The 24,327-nt window shown below is 31.9% G+C and overlaps 2 protein-coding genes and 1 long non-coding RNA gene across 4 annotated transcripts; 1 reads left to right on the top strand and 2 right to left on the bottom strand.

Annotated features, from left to right (window-relative positions):
* The first annotated feature begins 2,798 nt into the window (after nucleotides 1–2,798).
* LOC111711029 (uncharacterized) lies at nucleotides 2,799–7,912 on the top strand. 2 transcript variants are annotated; one of them, XM_023485254.1, is made up of 8 exons: nucleotides 2,803–2,991; nucleotides 3,288–3,383; nucleotides 3,993–4,037; nucleotides 4,589–4,680; nucleotides 4,783–4,865; nucleotides 5,508–5,619; nucleotides 6,791–6,885; nucleotides 7,753–7,876. In XM_023485254.1, exons 1-8 carry the CDS (start codon nucleotides 2,931–2,933, stop codon nucleotides 7,820–7,822), a joined length of 654 nt encoding a protein of 217 aa, XP_023341022.1. In that variant the 5' UTR covers nucleotides 2,803–2,930; the 3' UTR covers nucleotides 7,823–7,876. The 2 variants fall into 2 exon arrangements, with proteins under 2 accessions (XP_023341023.1, XP_023341022.1); XM_023485255.1 differs by lacking the exon at nucleotides 6,791–6,885 and having other exon boundaries at nucleotides 2,799–2,991; nucleotides 7,753–7,912.
* Nucleotides 7,913–8,374: 462 nt separating this feature from the next.
* LOC111711028 (uncharacterized) lies at nucleotides 8,375–11,396 on the bottom strand. The gene is made up of 3 exons (XR_002767175.1): nucleotides 10,058–11,396; nucleotides 9,445–9,527; nucleotides 8,375–9,256 (listed from the first exon to the last, which is right to left on the bottom strand). It is a non-coding gene; the product is annotated as an uncharacterized LOC111711028 (long non-coding RNA).
* A 498-nt stretch (nucleotides 11,397–11,894) lies between these two features.
* On the bottom strand, nucleotides 11,895–24,270 carry LOC111711027 (major facilitator superfamily domain-containing protein 8). The gene is made up of 16 exons (XM_023485253.1): nucleotides 24,156–24,270; nucleotides 23,983–24,020; nucleotides 23,834–23,886; nucleotides 22,402–22,519; nucleotides 21,605–21,688; nucleotides 21,263–21,291; nucleotides 18,992–19,112; nucleotides 18,208–18,309; nucleotides 17,636–17,761; nucleotides 17,435–17,534; nucleotides 16,941–17,030; nucleotides 14,349–14,463; nucleotides 13,971–14,083; nucleotides 13,591–13,651; nucleotides 12,589–12,675; nucleotides 11,895–12,087 (listed from the first exon to the last, which is right to left on the bottom strand). Exons 1-16 carry the CDS (start codon nucleotides 24,180–24,182, stop codon nucleotides 11,948–11,950), a joined length of 1,404 nt encoding a protein of 467 aa, XP_023341021.1. The 5' UTR covers nucleotides 24,183–24,270; the 3' UTR covers nucleotides 11,895–11,947.
* Nucleotides 24,271–24,327: the final 57 nt, after the last annotated feature.

The raw sequence follows: 24,327 nt of genomic DNA, 5'->3' as shown, positions 1-24,327 counted from the left end.
GGAAGCAGGGGGCAGTGCCTCCACCAGACCTGTAAAGTGGGGGCGTACGCCCCCTAGAACTCAGAGCTATCATACTTTTCAAATATGAAACTGAAGAGTGAAGAACATAAAAAATTGTTTGCTGTTAGTTTTGTTTGAAGGAGAGATAGAGTACTAAGTTTGCAAGACGTAATTGGACTCTATGTGTACCTTCCATGTAACTTATGCTTATGCCTGATTTCCAAGAAGCCAAATGTTTAGTCCCCCCCCCCTCCCCTAGGAACTCCAGGGGGAGGGGGCAAAAAATTTTGGCCTCCCCTTAGATGTATTTATGTATACGCCCTTGCAGCTAGGCCTCCAAAGGACCGAAGGGCAACTAAAGGGCAAGGGCATATACAGAGGGGGCGCAGCGCCTCCCCCTAGACCTGTGAAGGAGGGGGGTTAGCCTCCCCTAGAATTCAGAGCTATGACACTTTTCAAATATCTTAAACTGAAAAGTGAAGAACATAAAAAAAAATTAGGTTGCTGTTCTGAATTTATAATATAATTATATAAATATTTTTCCTGCAGTATAGATTGAAATCAAATTATGAAGTGCAAATTGCGCATGTGCCAACGGGGTATATTTTAAAAGTCTTTCGGGAAACTGTCTTATTTCCTTCTTTTTCTTTTTACGTCTGAGGATTTAATAGTCATTTTTTTAATATTCTTTTTGATCATATTAAAATTATTGAAAACTTTATAAAATTCTTGGTGACACTATATTGATAAAATGGAAACAGTTATACAATAATCATTTTAATGTGTTTCTTATTAACATGTATTGTATCCACATTTAACATACATTAAAATGTGATTATTCATAAAGATATCCACAGATACAATCAAATCTTAAAAATTAAATCAGTTAGCATTCCAATGTCATATGTATTCACATTTAACGTATATTAAAATGTGATAATTCATAAAGATATCCACAGTTACAATTAAATATAAAAATAAAAACAGTTAGCAATCCACTGTCATATGTATTTACATTTATCGTACATTAAATGTGATAATTCATTAAAATATCCACAGATACAATCAAACCTTAAAAACAAAAACAGTTAGCATTCCACTGTATCAAATGTATCCACATTTAACGTACGTAAAATATGAAAATTCATCAAAATATCCACAGTTACAATCAAATCATTTAACAAGTTTTAAATTTATTCAAGTTTAATAGATTTTAATCTTTCAATGAATAAAGGTTATATTCAGCATAACAATGTTAGATGTATTATGCAATTGCATTATGCAAATGTTTAAATTTAGCCAAGCTTTTCAGGGCAAATCTTATGGAATATAACAACATTTTTTGTATGGCAATTTATCCATAGTTTTATCATTATATTTTTTAATTAGGATTTAATGAAATCCGAAACAAAACGTGTCCGTCATTTTTTTAGATTTGGTTTTTGTCTCACCCTGTATTTCTGGAAAATCTAACAATCTTTTTAAGATTTTGGATTTACAGGGTTGCTCATAAAGGATGAGACTTCAGAGACGACTGTATGGAATTTACACCGACTGTTTCCTTATATTCATGACTTCCTGCAACTATAAACTTCTTTCTTTTTTGCCACATCATTAAATAAGCCATTTAAAACCACATACAGGGATAAGATTTTTTTAACTTGTAATCCTCATATTTAAAGAGTTTTAAGTCGTCTTTACAGTCTCATCCTTTGTGGGTAACCCTGTAACTCTTGAACAGCTAACAACCTTTTTAAGATTTTGGATTTAACTTACCCTGTATCTTTTGAACAGCTAACAATCCTTTAAATATTTGTAAAAACAGATTTTGTTTTTGATTTCAGTAATCAATATTTCTTATATCAACATACAATGTGTCCCAATAAACATTGGAATTAAATAACGACTTCTATATCTCTTTGTTCCAAGCGGGATTATTTCATAAATATAATGATATAGTATCACAATCAAAACATTTAACACAGAAACTACTAGCGTTGGGATTTCCAAAATTTGGTCTACAATAATCTTACCTTCAAAATTGACCAAGATTTTAGGAAATGAATTGAGTCTTTGTTACAAACTAAAATTTTCAAATTTCTATATCTTTGTTACCTGATGATTTAAACTTTTGATGTTTCAAACTTAGATTATCTAGTCTAATATTATTCATAGCTTCAAATATCTAAGGTCATACGGCATTGTGTTAAAAATCAAAATCAAAATTTGTAACATAGATTAAAGATTTCACTTTATTAAAAATCAACAAAAATAATCAATTGTTTAATATCTCCGTCAGTTTTAAAGATACAACAATCTTAGACCACATTTTGGAAAGCTCATTAGACTTTCCGTCTTAATTTTGATGCACTTCATGTCATTTCTCAATTATCGGAAATCAAAGACGATATTCAAGTCGTCTCTCAAATTCCATATTTCTTGGGACACCTTGTATGTATTCAGTTCACAGTTTGTGAAACATAATATTTCTGGCACAAGCCTCAGATTAGAAGTCTAGGACCAACCCAAAATATTCTAAACAATTTCGTGGAGACATGGAATTTACAAATTAAATACACCCCCATTGATGCAGAAAATTGATAAATGATTATTTTGTTGAATTAATGAATCATTAATTTTCTAAAGATATATTTGAAACCCATTCATTTCTCATTATTCATAAATACTTGTGTTCACTAGAACTTTCTAATCTTGCAATAAGAAAATTCTAAGAACTCTTTCCTGACGTCACCTTTGCGTCCCACCCACAGTTCCTGGATATAAGAGGAGGTGTGGCCCCGCAGGGGTTAGTTTCGGGTGTTCAGATCACTTCTGCTCAGTGACTCAAACGTAGCATAAAGCAACAGCGTTCTTTAGATAAATCTGAATAGTGTTTTCTAAAGTAATAATTGTAGTAAAGTTTTATCAAAATGAGCAAGGTTCGTCATGAGTTTACACCTTACTATCGATCAGAGAGCAATATGAAAATAGGTAAATATAGGTAATATAGGAGGTTAGGAAGTTAGGAGGTTATGTTAGGGGATTAGGAGGTTAGGAGGTTAGGAGATTAGGAGATTAGGAGATTAGGAGGTTAGGAGGTTTGGAGATTAGGAGGTTAGGAGGTTAGGAGATTAGGAGGTTAGGAGGTTAGGAGGTTAGGAGGTTAGGAGGTTAGGAGATTAGGAGATTAGGAGGTTTGGAGATTAGGAGATTAGGAGGTTTGGAGATTAGGAGGTTAGGTGGTTAGGAGGTTAGGAGGGTTAAAATGTAATATTTTTTAATTCTAGGATACACGGATACCCCTGCAGATAGAAGATACAAACAGTGTACCCTTGTATTCTGTATCATGGCTATTCTTGTATCTATAACGATGATTATAGTAGGAATGTTGTTTTCAAACAATTAAGAAAACTGTTAGCAGAATTTATGTTATTTATTTTACTACATCTTTCTCAATTTTGTATTGCAAGTTTTTAATTAAGAGTGTGCTTTTTTATGAGAATTGTCTTGTTTTTCATTTATACGGTTCAATTTCATAAAAAAAATATAATAAACTCTTTATAACTTTTGACCGTTCAGAAAGCTTTGAAGGAATTGAGTCTTTGCAACAAACTCAAATTTTCTAATGTCTTTACAACCTGGTGGTTTAAACCGTTGATATTTAAAACTTAGACTATGTAATCCCAAAAGATTTCATAGTTTCAATTATCTCAGGATAATCAGATTCATCAGATATAGGTTATAGATAATCAGAGTTTGTGTCAAAGACTCAATTCCTTTTTTTTGCCAATTCTTTCGAAACTAGAAATTACTATTTTAAAGACCAAAGTCCAAAATTAGCCTTTAAATTGTCATAAATAAAGATTTTTAAGTCGCTATTTAAGTCCCTTTTTTATTTAGTATAAATAAAGAGTTTTAGGTCGTTATTTAAGTCCCTTTTTTACTATTGCATAAATAAAAAGGATGATTCTAAAACAACAAATGCTGTGTAGGATCTATATATGCTGCTCCATTAAGACGACCCATATACGATTCAGGTAACTTTCTATTTTTACTTAATTTTTTTATTTCCGGTCTTTAAAGGAAGTGTTCAAGAAAAATGATAGGGGCACATAGAGCCAAACTGTATTAAAAAGTTGCATCAATTTAAAGTGTCGCATGGTCTTAGATTTTAACGGAATAAGTCACTTATAATTTTTTTGTAGCCCTAGAACTAGAAAGCTCTTTCGTTTCTAGTTTTTTTTTTTTTAAGAAGTAATTTGCAAAATTACCATCCATCTTTTTCGTGAGAGATTGTCAGTATCAATATTAATGCTACCTGATGGGTTTAAAATGTTCATGGTAGACTTTTATAGATAAACACATCATAAACAAAATCATCAGAGCCATTTCATGATAAAAATCAGGAAGACGACAATATTTGACTGTTTTTTGGTTTCCATGGTACTGGGATATTTATTCCCTTTTCTACAGAATGTCCTGCAGTGAAATCATAGCAGGGGTGATTACTATTTTCTACAGGATGCCCTGGTGAGACCATGTTACCCTGGCATCTAGTTATAGCAGGGATAATTACTATTTTCTACAGGATGTCCTGGTGAGACCATGTTACCCTGGTATCTAGTTATAGCAGGGATAATTACTATTGCTTTAGTTCTTATACGGATACTAATTATACAGGTGATATAGATAATAATTGTAATAATAATAATGATATCAATGATAACAATGATAATAATTATAATAATTATAATAATAATAATAATTATAATTATAATATAGTGTTGTGATGTATGCCGGGGGAATGATGGGCGGGGCTGGAAGGAGGTTGGATGCACTGTCTGTAGAGTCTCCTTTATCACACTGTAAGCATTTTATAAACTTCAGAGGTCACAACTTTTGATCCAATTGATCCAACTTGATCCCAAAATTAAAATCATAATTGCAGTGTATTATTACCACAGAATATCAAAACTGAATTAGATTAATCTGTTGTCTGTATAAGATGAAGTTCAATGCTTGCTCTTGAGATATACAAGTTCACAACACAACGAAGGCCCGTGGAGAAAATTTTTTTTCTTCAAAATTTAAATTTGGACGAAAATGTTGAAAAAATGTCACCCCCAGTTTACCCATGAGTTCCACAAAAAAGTCAGAACATATATACGAATGTCTTGGTCTAGCCGTTTTGCCGGCTATAGGGAACATATAAACGAATGTCTTTGTCCAGCTGTTTTGCCGGCTATAGGGAACATATAAACGAATGTCTTTGTCCAGCTGTTTTGCCGGCTATAGGGAACATATAAACGAATGTATTGTTTTATTTTACAGAGAGGAATTGAAAAATTTTCTGTTTTGAGAGGGGTACTATTATTCATCTTGCTTTAAAAAAGTACTTAATTGATTGTCTTGCATTATCAAAAGTATAACATTGAAATTAGAGATACAACAAGAAAAAAGTGATTCCTCTTAAAACAACTACAAAATTTACAGACGCTACTTTTTAGTTATGACATACTTGCCGTGGCTGGAACTACTTTATGGTTGATTGCTGGCACAAAGTTCCTCTTGGGATTGCATGATGTAGTTAATTTTGCTACTCATCGACCTAATCAGGACGTAAGTATAATGTTTCTACCATATTTAGCTTTGATCAAAAGGAACCGAACACCCGCAACAAACTCCACTAATCACTAATCTGTTTATGCATATCTTTGTAACCTAATGGCGTAAATCTTTGACATTTCAAACATAGACTATTTGTAATAGAATTCATGCAATAAAACATAAAAGGTCTGTAACTTGAAAAGATATAATAAGGATTAGAAAATCCGAATTTTTTTGGAGTATTTAGTTCCCTTCAGCTGATTCATTTTTAATATCTATTATTCATGCATATATTTACCAATAACCACCATAGTAACCAATCTTAATAAACAATAGAACATGTTCTAGACTTATTTTCAGAAGATACATATATTTATATATACTAGAAATTCAAGGCGCTTCGCGCCCTTCTTTCTAGCCTTAGAGGGCGCTTCGCGCCCATCTTCTAAATTAGTTGTAAACATGTTCTCTTTGTGTACATCGTAAAACTAAACAAAAATAATTCGCGGATTTTTACAAAAAATTTCGCGGATTTTCAAAATTTTAAAAAATTTAATGACGATCGAATTTTGATAGAGACAAATATTTGAAATTTTGATGATTCATAAACCTTCCCTGGGCTCCCTAGATGTCCCACAAAAAATTTGGGCCCGATCGGTTCAGCCGTTTTGACGTTTATTGGATACAAACAAACAAACAAACAAACAAACAGACAAGCCAAATTTATATATAGATGTAAATTTCCCAAACTGGCAAAAAAAGGTTTTACTCTCACAGGCAGAAAAACTCGGGTTTGGAAATTAATTTCGATATATTTTATATCCTCTTCAGTCCTACATCGAAAATGACCGAAATTATTACAAATTAAAAATAAAGATAATATAACACATAACTTTCTAGTAATTTATAAAAAAGTAAGCAAATTAGGGAAGGTTTTTTTTTTGAAAAATGGAAAGCGTAAGAATTATACATAAATATATATATATATACCAAATATTTTTCCAACAATGTTTAATAAATTAATTTTTTATCACATTATTAAAAATGTTTAAGTACAGGGTTACCCATAAATGATTTAAAGACTATATAAAGACGATATAAAACTCTTAGAATGGACAATTCAGAGCTTACATTTTCTCTTCTGCCCTGGTAATAGGCTTTTGATTATGTACAATCTGTTTAGACGTGTGACGAGGTGGTGTTTAAGTTTTCTGTGTACATAATTATTCTTGGCTGGTGTACTGTTGTACTGCTTACTCTCATCATTGTCTGTACAAGGTGTAATAAAAACTAATAACTTATAGGGCCTATACCGGGGAGTAAGGAATAGAAGGGAGATACAACTGACGCGGTTCCCCCTACCATATGATTATGAATGCTTTTCAGACGGGTACTCCATTTATATAAGAAATATTCAGAATAGGTTATTGTATACGCGGTAATTGTACATCAGACAAATATTCCTTATTCAAATGAAGTACCGTCTGCAAAGCATGTATAATCATATGGTAGGGCGAACCGCGTCAGTTGTATCTCCCTTCTATTCCTTACTCCCTGATACACGCAATTCCATCATTTTTGAACTTTTCAAAATTAAGTCAATCTTATCGATCTCAAAGATTTTTCTAAAGGCCAGACTATTTAATATTTAAAATTGAAGAAAAAAAGTTCCGTCAATTCTTTTGACAAAAAACTTAAGATCCTAAAAAGTGAATACCTATAGTAATTGCGTATAAATCCTTGATGACGTCATTATCGATTGTTTGAATTCTCATCTTTAATTCATAATTTCATTTAAATTCTTATTCAATTCGGAGATTGTTCTAATTGAATTAATCCTTAAATTATAGATTCTGCAAGGCGATAATATCAATATAATGAAGACGACTTTTTTATTTAAGTTTTACTTGTTAGCAAGCTTTTTTCGAATTACAAGTTGACCAGTAATTAAAGAGAAGCTTATTTAATTTACAGCTTCTCTTTGTTTCCATGTTTTGTTTATACATGCTGTATAAAGCTGAACATAAATCGAACTTGAAATCAAAAGTCGTCTTTATTATATTGATATAATCGCCCTCCATCGTATATAAAATTTTATCGATTTTATCTTTTTCCATTTTTATTAATTAATCAAATTGATTTTAGATTCTGCCAATGTTGCTGCTACCTAATATGCTGTAAACCCTGCAAAGAACCAGCAACAAGAGATGTTTAAAACATAAATATATGTTTGGGTGGATTCAATAAACGTTAAATTGTACTAAATCGATGAGGCCAAATATATTTTCCTAGAGCTAACAAAGCACATGAATATCTTGGGAAGGTAAAGGGTCGGTTAGAATTTAGGAAAGTCATAATTTTTTTCTCTTTTTCTTTTTAAAAGTTCACAAACAAAAACAGGAAATTCCGCAAAATAGTATTAGACAAAGTTTCACATGTAACACTAAAATATTACAAGCAAGAGATGGACGAAGTGGCCTAGAGCCTAGAATTTAAGATTAAATTGGGATATTGAGCCATATACGCCTAGCACAGAGAACCCCCATAAACACGAGTATTAAGTGAATCGAATTTGCAATATCACCTAAGCATAAAGGATTGTAGAACGAAACAATTTTGTTACTGAAAAATCATATTTTTAAAGAAAAGCTATAAAGAGGAAACCCATTTTAACAAATTTACCAATAATCAACAATATTTTAATAAAGTATTCAAATGTTATCAACGAAGTTAAATAAACAATATAAGGAAATAATTTTGTTGATTGTAAAGATTTAAAGAACAATTTATTTTTAAAATCACAGAAAATACATTACATTGTATAAGAAAAAAATAAAGACTTTCATATACAAGGGTCTGAAAACTGTTCCATCAATTCTAAAAAGATGAAAAATTTAATCTTATAATTGAAAAATAACTCAAATTTTAAGACAACTTTTTTTACACTTTTCCAACCCTTCTGACCATGTATCCACGTGATCGAAAGACCAAATGGCCCTGGCTTGGCAACCTAACAGTGTCAGAGATTTATCTGCTAGTTTGCATAACAATGTATTTTCAAGTACGTCCTGGGAATGTTCAAAGTGAATAATTGATCCAAAGAATAGAAATCAACTACTAATCAGCGTACTTTTTAAAAAGAATCTATATAGGATAAATTCAGTCATTAAGACAATCATCATCATCATCATCGTCATCAACGTCATCATCATTATCTTTATATATCTATCTTGATAGGATCACCAGTTGGACTGCTCAATGTCTTCATTATTATCATCATCATCACCATCTAGTTAAATATATCTTGATAGGACCACCAGCTGGACTGCTCAATGTCTTCATTATTATTATCATCATCATCATCATCATGATGGACTGCTTAATGTCTTCATTATTATTATCATCATCATCCAGTTAAATATATCGTGATAGGATCACCAGTTGGACTGCTCAATGTCTTCATCATTACGGACGTCATCTTCTTCTTTGATAGGATCACCAGCTGGACTGTTCAAGCTCAATGTCTGCATCATCATAATCATCTTAAGATCATCTTCATATTTATTATCGTCATCATTATCATTATCTTAAGATATGTATATCACCAGTTGGACTCCTCAATGTCTTCATGAGCATCTTCATCTTCATTCTGTAAAAAATCTTAATTAAAACTTACAAAATGGGGTCATATGTCAAATCTTCTTTTAAACTCAACTTGGCTGGAAATGTATCTAATTTTGTCGAAAATCTTTTAAAATTCTCAAAAACTGTTTGGAAATATATTTTCATTCTTTAAACTGTTTGGAGATGTATTTAACTAAAATAAAACTTTTTAACCTGTGTTGAAACAAAGAAATCGATGGAAGGAGTCGGAATTGCCATGACTCGGTTTACCCAGATAACATATAAGAAGATATATCCTGAACAAGAGAAGAGTGATTAGAAGATATTATCAAACCTTCGATCAGTTTCGAAGAAAATGAGAAACACTCATGACCAGTTTAAAACTGAAAAAAATGAGGAAATTTCTGTCTTTTTAGACTATTACTTTAGATCGTTTTTAAACAAATCCCAACACTACTCTCTAGAACTAGATTTATATCATTTTCTTCTCAATATATTTCGCCAAAAACTTTGGCATCATCAGGAGTTCGTCCTATAATATAACAGATATAAGCAAAGAATAAAAATAAATAATACAAACAAAGCAACTCAAATAAACAAAGAAGAGAACAAAAATAAAAAATCTTTTTATGTAATAAGGAATTTTTCAAAATGAATATTGTCAAAACACATAAAACTTAGAAAAATTAGAAAACCGTACCTTACTCTTTTGAAGTGTATTGAATGACTGGAAATGGATTGACTAGTTTATGGGCGTATGACTGTCGTAAATATTTACAAGTAAAGGGTCAATCTTAACTACAGTAACAGTTCATTTTCAACTCACCTACAAATGCCAGGCAGTAGAAACCCCGGTCAAAATGGTTCCAGACAGGGTCCATGTGATACCATGGTTGTTGATACATATTCACACGGCTGATTAACTGATGAATTCAGGGATACAGATCTGATAAATTGATGAGGTCAGGGATTAACTGATGGGTTCAGAAATACAGCTGATAAATTGTTGGGTACAGGGATTAACTGATTACTGCAGAGTACAGCTGACTAACTGGTGGTTCAGAGATACAGCTAATTATCTGATGGTTCAGGGATACAACTGATTAACTGATAGATTCAAGTATTCACCTAAATAGCTGATAGGTAATATCTAGGCAAATTATATCTATAGAATCACTGAAACCAGAGCTGATTAAACCTAGAATAGCAGGTACCAGAGCTGATTAAATGTAAGAAAGATGTCGCTGAGCTATTCAAATACAGGATAGCTGCCACTAGAGTTGATTTGGTTTTAACTAGTCAGCAGTTCAAACGAATGCTGATCAGGTTTAGGATAGCTGACACCGGAGCTGATTAGGTTTAAACTAGCTTACAGTAGAGTTGATTAAGGTTGAATAACTGAAACGAGAGCTGATCAGGTTTAGAATAGCTGCCACCGGAGCTTATTTGGTTTAGACTAGCTAACAGTAGAGTTGATTAAGGTTGAATAACTGAAATGAGAGCTGATCAGGTTAAAGATAGCTGGCACCGGAACTATAATTAGGTTTAGAATAGCTTATTCGAGAGCTATTTAGGTTAGAAATAGCTAACACCGGAACTGATTTAAAATAGCTGTCAGCAATACTGGATTAGAATGCCTGATATAAAATCCAGTTAACTGAAACCAAACTTTAGAATGGGTCTATATTTGACTTTAAACACTAAAGATATACTGATGAGTGTTTAGGTAAGTGAGTGGAAGTATGGTTATATCTAAGGTTATGTCTAAACATATACCCAGTGTTGTCCGTATTGCTTGTATATGCCTAAACTACTGCCTGAAAACTGGTTTCAGGTATTCTACTCTAAACTCAACCATTCTTGCTAAACTAACCATCTTACTACCTAACTAACTTTAAATAATAAGAGAAAGCAAGCTCATAAGTTCTATCTTTTCATCTATCTACAATCTAAGCATGAAGTGAAAAATATCTATTGTTTATAACATATATCCTAAACAACTAACCAATCAAGGATCTCAAAATCTCTAACTTCTAACCTATAATATTTCTATAGCTTATCACAAACTTACCATAATATAGTTCTCAAAATTTCCATTTATAATCTATATATATATATATGCAATGTAACTATAATGTAACTATGTTTATCTATATTCTATATATCTATCTACAAACTAACTATATATCTACAAACTAACTATATATATATATATATATATACAATGTAACTATAATGTAACTATGTCTATCTATATTCTATATATCTATCTACAAACTAACTATATATATACAATGTAACTATAATGTAACTATGTCTATCTATATTCTATATATCTATCTACAAACTAACTATATATATCTACAATGTAACTATAATGTAACTATGTTTATCTATATTCTATATATCTATCTACAAACTAACTATAATGTAACTATGTCTATCTATATTCTATATATCTATCTACAAACTAACTATATTTAGCTCAAAATGTTATTCTCTATTTTATCATGCTTTGATAATATCTGGCCTCGACTGGGAATGAAATCTTATTTTGATAAGATTATTTAACAAAAACTCATTTTGATTATCAAATGCGGTAATCATACTTATTCTTTTGTTTGTTTATTTGTGTCAGTGGGGTATATTAAAAATTCTTGGAATGATTCTATTTATAGTTTATTGATACATTATAAAAAAATCCGTTAATTTTTTATTAAAAACTTGTATAATTTCCCTCATCAGTGTCGCCAGTTCCTTGATCTTGATCGTCAGTGATCTCTATTCTAGGGAGTAAACGATCTTCTATTGGGATTAATCGCTTGTAGGTCAACCCACTAACTACCAGGGATATTACTAGAAATAAACAGTAAAAATGAAAACAATAATGTTCAGAATTAGCACTTTTATACTGTGGTCGTCCTTTATATCAATACAATGAAGACGACTTTTCTTTTCAAGTTTTTTCTAACAATCTTTTTTTAAATTAAAAGTTTAAAAGTAAACCAAGAGAAACTGTTAATAAGCTTAATTACAATTCAAATTGAACTCGAGAGTCGTCTTCATTGTATTGATATATACGCCATCTGTAGATAAATTCGTGACGATATTTCCTTTATTGTTGCTCAGTTACAGTTTTAAAGGGCATGAATCAGTCTACAGTCTACAGTCTACAGTCTACAGTCCACAGTCTACAGTCTACGGTCTACAGTCTAGTCTACAGTCCACAGTCTACAGTCTACAGTCTACAGACTACAGTCTACAGTCTACAGTCCACAGTCTACAGTCTACAGTCTATAGTCTAGTCTACAGTTTACAGTCCCTTTAATGAAAATTTTTGATAACTGTATATCATACCTAAAGAAAGAATGCAAAGTCCAAAAGTCCAGTAAGTCCCGTAGCTTTGATAAATCTTTGAGACGAATATTGGACCGCAGATTCGTGCTAAATACAAATGATACTTTAAAAAGAAATAAATAAATGTTACACTGGATATATGGAGGTTTATTTACGCAAACAGGGGCTTATCTAGGATTTTGTCCAGGGGGCGGCAGTTAGGACCTAAAAAACTACCTTAAACCTATAGATTTCATTGGTCCAATGAGAGGGGGGGTCTCAGTCCCAATAGCCCCCCCCCCCTCTGAATCCGCCTCTAGACGCAAATGTAAAATGTTTTATTCATATTACATAAGTATTATTACAAGTATTATAACAATTGAAGATTGATTTTTTATGTTTAATAAAGAAAGGCGAAATTAACACTTGTAAAGTATTGTTTATTCCTTACTTGGTGCTTTTTTCTGTCATTTCTACTTTGTCTTTGACCTGTATTTTTTCTTTTTTTCAGTCTGTATTTTTCAAAGTGTATTTGTATTATTTTCTACCAGCATTTTCCTTATTTTCCAACCTGTATTTTCCTATTTTCCAACCTGTATTTTCCAATTTTTCAACCTGTATTTTTATTATATTTCAACCTGCATTTATTTTATTTACTAACATGTATTTCTCTTTTTTTCCCAACCCGTATTTTTCTTTTTTTCCCAATCTGTATTTTCCTTATTTTCCAAGCCGTATTTTTCTTATTTCCCAGCCCGTATTTTTCTTATTACTTAACCTGTATTTTTCTTATTTTTCAACCTTTATTTTTCTTATATTTCAACCTGTATTTTTCTCATTTTCCAACCTTTATTTTTCTTATATTTCAATCTGTATTTTTCTTATTTTCCAACCTTTATTTTTCTTATATTTTAACCTGTTTTTTTCTTATTTTCCAACTTGCATTCTTTTAATTTTTCACCCTGTATTTTTTCTGGTTTAGGTTTGTAAAAATTTTTCTCCTTCACCCTGTAAAACCTTTACCTAAGCTTCCAACTGATGTAAAAAGACCCATCCAGACGCCCTGTGGTCGGGGCCCAATCAGCTAGGGTTAAAAAATTGTTTTTATGGAAAATGTTGAAAGTTTTATCAGAATCAAATAACACAATTTGAGTAATGATTTTTCAAATTGATGAACTAACTAAAATGTCTGTCAAAACTTTTTAAAGAATACTTTTAAATACTAAATATTTCTTGATTCCATAGACGACTCAATATACAATCCGAGTTCAATATAAAATTTAAATTAATAAAAATATTTTATAGACCAGACTTTTATAGAGAGAAAAAAATCACAAAAAATTAGATAATGATAATATCTTTTTCAAAATTTAAAATCATTGATATATTTGATGAAGGTGTACCTTACTAAAAAGTGCTTGACAAATTGCCATGCAGTACGGGAAACTAATGGCTGAGATTATGTACCCCAAATAGAACTGGACTTCTGTTATGGCAGGGGTAGTTTTACACCATTCTTAACATGTAAAAAATATTTCACTCAAACTATACTTGCGGGATTCAGCAACTTGGTTGGGTTTGGTTTGGAAATACAAATGGTGGACATTATTTGCCATAGTTCACCTTCGTATTTCTGATGCAAAAACTAGAGTTTTCAATTCTAAGAAATGAAAAGAAAAAATCTTTTTTAAATAAATAAGTTGTATAAAAAGTACATATACACAAAGTAAAAATAATTCAAGATTGGATTGAAAAAGAAATGTAAAATTGTTTTTACAGACCTAGATCACAACCCCCCGTCCCTGATTCGTCTTGACATGAGTCCTGAGTTCGTGTAAACATTTGATAGTAGAGATGTAGTCCATCCCCATCCCCATCCCCTCCTTCTCCTCCTTCCTATAAAAATTACACATCTCAAAAAACGAATAAATGTCGTCGTCCAGTACAGATAGGTAAACAGAGGCACAGACTAGTGTCCCACTACGGTAAACTGGATGTCCTGGTAAAAGTCAGTGATCTTTTTAACTTTGAAACCCATTTTTACCGATTAAATGTAGATTTCTCGTATTAACTACTTTATACTTTTCTTGAGCTATGCGTTCTAAATTTTTAGTATGTTTTTAGTATGTAAAGTCCCATCCGCTTATTTTGGACGAGAGATCAAAATATGACTGAAAATATTCCGTTATAGACTGGATAGGCTTTAATGTTGTTAGTTTTACGTGATATACTCTATTCTATCAAGAAAAGATATGTTTTTTACTTTATCAATTTATTTATTTTTAATTTTTTTATGAAACAAATTATTTAATACATGTATTTAATGCAGAATGCAAGAATGCAGATAATCTTCTTGTTTCCTGGCTGTCCTGTTTTGCTCATTCAATTAGCTGCATACCCCCGCCCCCCCAGGAGGGTTAATATGCAGTTTCGAGAGCTCATCAGGCAATTTGTAGTATTTCAATATCAGCTCTTGAGTTTCTATATTTATTCCAGTTGTTTTTGATATCGGCCATCTATGCAGGTTTATTGCTGACATTGTTGTAATGAGAACTTCTCTTTGTCAGCTGCATTACATGTATCAGTGTCTTGCAGTAATTTAGAAAGAAATTAAAAGACCTCCTAGCCTTAACTGCATTCGGCTAGGTTCAAGGTGATTTAGATGTACCCCCTAGGAAAGGAACACCCAATGAAACCAATGATGATCTCTCTCAGAAAGTTTTGATTAAGATTCCACAGCAAAGCAGTTTCTGAGTTCCGCTATATCTGCTCGTGAAGTAGGATAAGGTTGGAATTTAGGAGGTAGGCGGATGAGGATGGGGGTGTAAGGGTAACAGGTATGAGATATACCATAGTCCTCACTTTTAACGTGTATTCCCACGTGGACAGATTTTTTAAAGAAAAATAACCCGCTAAGCATGCTGTCCCATCGCTTTAAAACACGGGGAGTGTGTCCTTTGCCTATCATTGTCAGAGGTCTGCCATGAGTAATCCAGTTTCCATTGTGAGGAGGGTGAAAAACCAGTTTATGGTATTTGATTTAAAGTCTATTGAATTGGCTCTGTTCCCCCTTAAAACCTGTACCGGCGTGTACTTCATCCCTGAATTTTTGAGTTTCTGTATTCCTTCTGTATTCATATTTATTACTATATCTTGTTCGGGATTAGTCACGCTTTCCACTCAGTTGTGGAGAGAAGTGTCCTTGCTATCTAGACTTCTATACAAGTACAACGCACATAGCGCCCTTTCTCTCAACAGGCTTAGAAAGCTCTGCTGACACCCTTCCTCTGGGAGGTTCGGATACACACTCAAGAAAAGATATGTAAATCGTGCCTATGCCTATGATTAGCCTCTTTTTATATCCACTGTGGAAACTTTAAAATTTCAGAGGCCGCGTTTAAAGAATTTGAGCCGCGGCTTAATTTGAGACGCTGCTCAAATACGGTTGGTTTAACTTAAAATTGTATTCAATGTTTCAAGATTTAAGCCGGAGCTCAATTGAAAACGGTTTTTGGCAGATTTGAGACATGGCTCAAATTTATTAAATTATTAAAGTATAATTTGATTGATCCATTAAAGTTTGACCCTGCCATGGGTCCTGCTCCCAGGTTATCCAAGCGGAATTAATTAAATCCCTCACATACCAAATAATCTAGATCACTGCATGATCACTGGATTCAAAAGTAAATGACTTAGCTTACAAAAATTGTTCTCTTGAAAAAATCATTGTAGTCGGTTAAGTTAAAGTTTCTCTGTGTACTGAAGAATAAAAAATAATTGTAGTCGGTTTAAGTTAAAGTTTCTCTGTGTACTGAAGACTAAAAAATAATTATAGTCGGTTTAAGTCTAAGTTTTTTTGTGTACTGAAGAATAAAAAATAATTGTAGTCGGTTTAAGTTAAAGTTTCTCTGTGTACTGAAGAATAAAAAATAATTGTATTCGGTTTAAGTTAAAGTTTCTCTGTGTACTGAAGACTTAAAAAATAATTGTAGTCGGTTTAAATTAAAGTTTCTCTGTGTACTGAAGACTAAAAAATGAACTATAGTCGGTTTAAGTTAAAGTTTCTCTGTGTACTGAAGACAAAAAATGGATTGTAGTCGATTTAAGTCAAAGTCTATGTAAACTGAAGACAAAAAAATGGACTGTAGTCGGTTTAAGTCAAAGTCTATGTGAACTGAAGACAAAAAAATGGATTGTAGTCGGATTAAGTCTAAGTCTATGTGAACTGAAGACAAAAAATGGATTGTAGTCGGTTTAAGTCTAAGTTTCTCAGATCAAAATTGGAAACTGATAGATTCTATGACATGTATTAATTGATTTGAAAATTGAATAGAATATAGAATGAAGAAAATAGAAAATTTTCTGAACCTTACATCTGGTTTTAGAGGAGGAAAATCTTTACCCATCGGTAGCATTACAATCCGCCCTAACAGCATAGGGATCAAACCAAGACCAATGTAAACCTAAAATGTTTATCTTTTCATTAAACTTAAAAAATCTTCTTAAAATTTTAATGATAATTTTAGTTTTTCGATTTTTTTTTTCAACTCATGCAGTACTCAGTATATGAGACTTTATACGTTGGTAGGCGATTATATCAATATAATTAAGACGACTTTTGATTTCAAGTTTGATTTATGTAAATTAAAAAAATCTTTTCTTTAATTACTTGTAAACTTGTAATTCGAAAAAATCGTGTTAACAATTAAAACTTAAATAAAATGTCGTCTTCATTATATATTATCGCCTACCACCGTATAACGAAAAAAAGCGAAAGATCAATAATAATTTTAAAAATGTTATTGATTTTTTATCCTATGATAGCAACCGCGTACAATGTGTACACGTGTTTTTGTTTTTAACTTACCAATCTTTCATCCATAAGCCTTGTAAGTGGCGCAACAGAAGCGTATGCAAACATTGATATAACAGCTCCCACTGACATCAGGATTCCAAGGTTTGTGATACTTCACAAGCAAAAATTCAAGAAACTCATCTAAATCTATAAAAAAACATGTCTCTAGAGACATCTGTTGATGAAAAATTAAACTAATTGAATTGTGCTTTCCTTTTTCCTTCGTCCCAGCCCAGCTGGTCCATGCAGAGCGGGGTTCCAATGGTTTCCAGAAGGATAAAATTGAAAAGAAATACAAAGAATGAAACAGCACAGGAGGTAACAGCAAACAGGTCTGGTCTGGAAAAAAAGGTAGAATTGAGCATCGTCTATATTACTGTTAGGAGGCTCTTAAAGAGTTTGAGATGGATCATATTTTGAGATTGTGTGCTCTTGCAGTTTGGTTTTTATTATTATTGCTTTTATTCCCTTTGATAGAGGCAAAAAATGGGGGCCTTTAAAAGTAAAATAATACCCTGAATGTTTATAACGAACAAAAAACAAACAATGCACAGCTCAATCTTTTGGACGAGGTATAGTCGTCGTCGTATTTATCAAAACAATGAAGGCGACTTTCGATTACAAAATTTTTATTTCTAACAAGATTCCAAACAGCTTGGAAACACATTATCTGGACAATTGTAATTTGAAAAAAGTTTATTAAAAATCAAAATTTATATAACAATGTCGTCTTCATTGAATTGATATAAACGCCGACCACTGTAATTAAAAAAATGAATTATTACCTTCCCAGTTCTATTTTCTCATTATCGTTTGTTTTAATCCTCTCTGCTTCTATTTTAGATATATAGTGCTCCGAAAATATTCCAGGCAGAAACAGAATAAAACTGTTTAAGAAATCATTTTAATAATATTTTTTTATTTGGTTTAAAATTAATCATTGACAACTATTTTAGGGGAAAGTTGCAGGATTTTTACTTAACCAAGGGTTTCCGACACCAATTTTGCCTATGGTAGAAAGGGATGTTTTGTAGGCAAAATTGCAAAATTGCAAAATTGAGATATCTTGTGATTCAATAAAGTGTTCAAGTTCCCGAATAAGTAGTTTATCGTCTTTAGAGATAAAAATGCCAGAATTTTGTTCACAAAAACTTCGCGGAGAGTTATGATATTTTACTTAGTTGTGGAAAGGGGCCATGAAGTAACTTAATATCCCGCTGTTGTGGGAATCATATGTTGGCAATTTTAATACTGATTCTCAAGATTCGTGAAAATGATTTAATTTTTTTTTTTAAATGGTCTTTAAATATCTGAGAGGTTTAAATAACTTCAAAATAGTTGTTCAAAACTTTTCTACAACATGCTATACTTTAGAAGCTATTATTGCCCATATGTAAATGTTCGTGAAAAGGCGGTAAGAGAGTGAATTAACAAGAATACCTAAAACTTATTAGGATGTGGTTTCCTAATTTTATAAAATTAAGATTGACCTTATTTCAAACATTAAGCTATCCCTCAAACATCTGAAATATTACAATTTCCTGGACTGATTTCTGCATAAAATGGTTCCTAATGATTCCAACACCAGCACTCAACCAGCCGGATATAGTGTACATATCAAACTGTATTTCTCCAGTAGGGTAATCATGAGAGCATCCTACAGGTACAAGGGCGGACTGTATAGCGGGCCCTGAAATATGCAAATATAGGAATTAAAGTGATAACACTTCTCAAATTTAAAAGTTGCATGTTCGATTTACAACAGCACCTTTTAAACCTATATCTGAGCAACATCATGACGACATTTTTCCATTTGGAATTTTTTTTTTAACAATAAAGAATTTTATTTAAAAAACTGAATAGTATCATATTCTCTTCTATCATTATTCATTATTCATTTCTAACTTTGGCAAACAAACTGGGCTTAAGGCAAATTCCAACATTAAACACCCCAACTTTGATTTTTCTTTTTTTGGATATTTTCTTTCAAATATCATGCCTTCCCCCCTCCCCGGTTCAACTGTCAGAAAGACTGGAAATGTGTTAAATTCAGGCATATTTTATCTCTATTGCATATATCCTCAAGGCAATGACAGATGGACGGATTTTTTGGTAATGTCAATTTGGTAATGACAATTTGGTAATGTCAATTTGGTAATGACAGTTTGGTAATGACAATATGGAAACGGCAGTTTGGTAATGACAATTTGGTAATGACAGTTTGGTAATGACAATTAGGTAATATCTATTTAGATATGACAATTGTGTAATGACAATTTGGCAATGACAATTTGGTGATGACAATTTGGTAATGACAATTTGGTAATGACAATTTGGTAATAACAATTTGTGTAATGACAATTTGGTAAGTTCACAAAAGTGATATTTTGGTAATGACATTTTGGTAAGATGAAATTTTGATAACAAAGTATACATATTTGCAATTATTAATAAATAATTAATTACATTATGTTGGATTAGGTAAGGTAAAGTTAAGTGACAGCTTTTCGTCTCATAATATACAAGGATTTCCCAAATGAGGTCTGTCTTTTTTCAAAGCTCTTGAATCATATTTTGCCCTGAGAGGCTGAGACAGAACTTTGTTGTGCAGAACCAATTTAAAGAGAATGCCAGGGGCTGGAACTTAGCTACCTGTCCGTGTATTTTAGCCTGAGTGTACACTTAGGACAGTTTACTGATAAAGGATATTAAGAGATTTTGGCCTACATACAGTACAACTAGCAAATATGCAGTACACTTTCAGAGTACAAGAGTATGGGGAGGTTTTATAACTTAAATTTACTCATTTTTCTCAGAATATTTTATTAACCATGAAATATTGCTCTGTAAAAAACTGCAATAGTATGTTTTCCTGTGAAAATGTAATCCTGCACACTATAAAAGAGCAGTGGATTGCAATAGTCAAATGGAAAACAAATTCTCCTAGCCGGATATGCAATCGGCATTTTTTGAAAAAAAATGCTTTAGAAGTCCTTTTGGTAAAAAGCTATGAAACAATGCTGAATTCTGATAACTTCCTCCATTGTTTCGTTAGCAAACTCCTCAAGTCACTTTCCAGAGAAATCACGATTAAATTAATCTACTTTCAAACAAAAAATTATCTCGTACCTTCGTCTTCAAACAGAGGTTTAAGGGTACCAATGTGAACCATACATCCCTCTCCATTTAAAGGAAAAGTTGAAATTATGTCTCCAGTTTTATTAAGTTTTTTGATTGAAAACCTTTTTCTGCTTAAATGAAAATAGATATTTTCAGAAATCACCTCCGAGTTCTGTAAAATTCAGATTCACCTTTGAAAGTGGAGTACATGGCCTCTACCATTACATTGGTCGACCACATGACGTCTCTTAATTTTGGTCGTACTTTGGTCGTATGAATTATCTATCAGATAAGAATTTAGCGTGAGACATCTGGCGGCTAAACTATCGTCCTCCAAAGTACGACCAATGTTCATACATTTTTAAAGAGAGAACGGGTTCTGTACAATTAGTAATGTATCATCATTACTCTATACACTACAACCTCGTTGGAGAATGTCAACTTAATCTAAATCAATCCTTTAATTGAGGTTTTGCATAAATATTTTTTAAATAAGTATTGTCACTGTTCTGAGCTTCCGTTAAGAAATTTGAAAGAAGAAAAAAATGATCTTGCTCGTTCTTGAAAAACATCAAAAACCTGGATTTCTAAAAATTTCTTAGTCACAGAAACAAGGATAACTTTATCAATTTTTGCGAACACTCTCTTTAAAGAAGAATTGATAAAATAATTATATTTTCCAATGACCAACGATCAACCCAAAATAAATATGAATTTTACCTATCATAAATCCGAGAGCCTGGAACAAACTAAAAATGCAAAATAAAGAAATCTAATAAAAACCAACAATATTTAAAGAATATTTGAACCTATTTGTGTAAACAAAAATATATTATAAAATTTTTTTAATATGACAGCTTCTGTGCCAAGTAATGTAACAATGTAAAAAAATATGGCACTTATTAATTCATTTTGGGAGACTTTTGTAGACATTAAACGCTTCCAAACCAGAACTGAACTTTTCAAAAATATACATTTTAAAAATTTAGAAAAGTTGCATCAACCAAGTTTACGGTTTAGAACCTAATACATCTAACTTTTCCTTCTCTCTGGTGTTCTAACCTGAGGATGGAGATATGCATATTTCGTTCATGTTTCCAGGTAGCACTAGCTACGTAGGATCTGATAGGAGCTTGATTTGCAGAACTGAAATAATTATCAGAAGTGAATATTGTGAAATCGGCATTTTTTCCAGGCACAATTTTACAATTTAGACTAGATAAAAACTATCCCTTCAGGTCATCTGAATTGCCACAATCGCTGATCGCTTCAGATGTTTTGACGTTCATTAAATGCAAGCAAACAAGCAAAAAGATAGACAAGCCAAAATTTTTAAATGTTGGAATCATTGACTGAAGAGATTGTAAGTAGATGTAGTTTCTAGTGCGCCTGCTTTATAGAGTCTAATGTCTGATTTACATTCTTTAAACCTTTGGCGGAGCTACGATGATGCAGCTATTTCTCTTATTCTATCTCAAAATTGATAATGTTTGATTACGAGTTTTAGCTGTAAAGTGAATTTTGCATTAACGCTGTAGGAGAAAAAGACTGATTTAGGCCGGGCATAGAATTATACAATTCAAGTTTGCGTGTTATCTAAACAGTGCGTTAAAGATAATCATTTTGATTTGAGCGATTGATAAATAAATAATAGACAAACGCTAAAAATATAACTTGAACCTATAGGATATTCTATATTTTTGTAGATTTTTTTATCAGTCAACAAATCGGCGTCTTTTCTTGAGACTAATTCATTTTTGAGCTTTGAATAAATCTCAATTTTAAATGAACTTTTTAAAAAAAAACAGCTTACAAAGATTAGTTTGAAGAGAAAATAAAATTGCAGGATATATATCTACCTAATCCCAACCAGTAGTCTAGCCAGGAACATAGCAATATATCGGTATCTACCTCTAGTCTCCACATCTTCATCAGGATCATGAGGAAATAAAGACAAGCACGAGTACATAACGTTCCCTAAAGATAAATAGGAGTACATAACGTTCCCTAGAGATAAATAGGAGTACATAACGTTCCCTAGAGATAGGCAGGAGAAGAAAACGTACCCTAGAGAAAAACAGGAGAATATAACGTTCCCTAGAGATAAATAGGAGTACATAACGTTCCCTAGAGATAGGCAGGAGAAGAAAACGTACCCTAGAGAAAAACAGGAAAATATAACGTTCCCTAGAGATAAATAGGAGTACATAACGTTCCTTAGAGATAGACAGGAGAAGAAAACGTACCCTAGAGAAAAACAGGAGAATATAACGTTCCCTAGAGATAATAGGAGTACATAACGTTCCCTAAAGATAGACAGGAGACGAAAACGTACCCTAGAGAAAAACAGGAGTAAATAACGTTCCCTAGTGATGAACAGGAGTATATTACGTTCCCTAGAGATAAACAGGAGTACATCACGTTCCCTAGAGATAAGCAGGAGTATATAGTGTTCCCTAGAGATAAAAAGGAGAAAATACTTTCTCTGGAGATAAAAAGGAATAGATAACGTTCCCTAGAGATAAACAGGAGTAGATACATTCCCTAGGAATAAACAGGAGTAAATACATTCCATAGAGATTAAGTGTTTTCCATAAGATAAACAGGAGTAGAATTGTTAGAATTTTCTAGAATTGTTAGGATTGTTAGAATTGTTAGAATTGTTAGAATTGTTAGAACTGTTAGAATTAGTAAGGATTGTTAGAATTAGTAAGGATTGTTAGGATCATTAAGATTGTTAGGATTGTTAGGATTAGTAGGATTGGTAGGATTTTTAGGATTGGTAGGATTGGTTGGATTGTTTGTATGTTGGGATTGAAGATGAGTTGCAGGAAAATCAATGGCTCAGGTGCCTCACTTTCATGCACAGACTTTATTTCGAAATTCAGATTAAGCATCTCATTTTCACACTTTCCTGGATGACTTTAGGTAGTCATTTTTTCTGAGGAGGGGGTGGGGTATAGACATCCCCCCCTCGCTACTAAAAGTACGAACCTAGATTTTCATTCTGTTTTTCATTAAAAAGAACCATAATGTTTTGTTTAAAAAGACAAGGTTTCATGATAAAATGATTTAATTTGATTTATTTGATTTAATTTGATTTGATTGTAAACTCAAAACCTTAAACAAATTCATAATTTGCAATTGTTTTTAGTATATATTTTTACCTATTACATATGCAATACATGATATCAGACATATAAGTCGTAGTTTAGTATATAATTTTTTACCTATAACATATGCAATACATGATATCAGACATATAAGTCGTAGTTTAGTATATAATTTTACCTATAACATATGCAATACATGATATCAGACATATAAGTCGTATTGAACCAAACCTGAAACAGTTTCTTATTAAAAAAATACAATGTTTTTCGAGCTTTCATTGTCCAAAGAAAGTTTTAAATTTTTTATTTACAAAATATAAACATTACCTATTCCCGAGCCAACCAAAAATAGGAGAAAAAATGAGCTAAAAAGAAAAATTATTTTCAAATATTTAAATTTAAAATTAACAGCAAATTTCGTATTTGTATTTTGTAATTATATTTCATTGTTTTTATTAATTTATTTATTAAAGGCCAAAAAGACTTGTTAAATATCTAACCTGTCCAAGTGGATTAATGGCTACCATCCAACCAAACAGATTTAGCAAATTTGTCTCTGGTAGATTAGTTAATCTCTTCAAGTAGGGTAGAATTCCTTGATAATATTAATATTAATATATTAGTTAATCTCTTCATGTAGGGTAGAATTCCTTGATAATATTAATATTAATA

Source organism: Eurytemora carolleeae, unplaced genomic scaffold (assembly GCF_000591075.1).
Source record: "Eurytemora carolleeae unplaced genomic scaffold, Eaff_2.0 scaffold1117, whole genome shotgun sequence".
NCBI lineage: Eukaryota > Metazoa > Arthropoda > Copepoda > Calanoida > Temoridae > Eurytemora > Eurytemora carolleeae.
The sequence above is the reverse complement of the archived record's forward strand: the minus strand, read 5'-3'. Positions and strand labels throughout refer to the sequence as shown.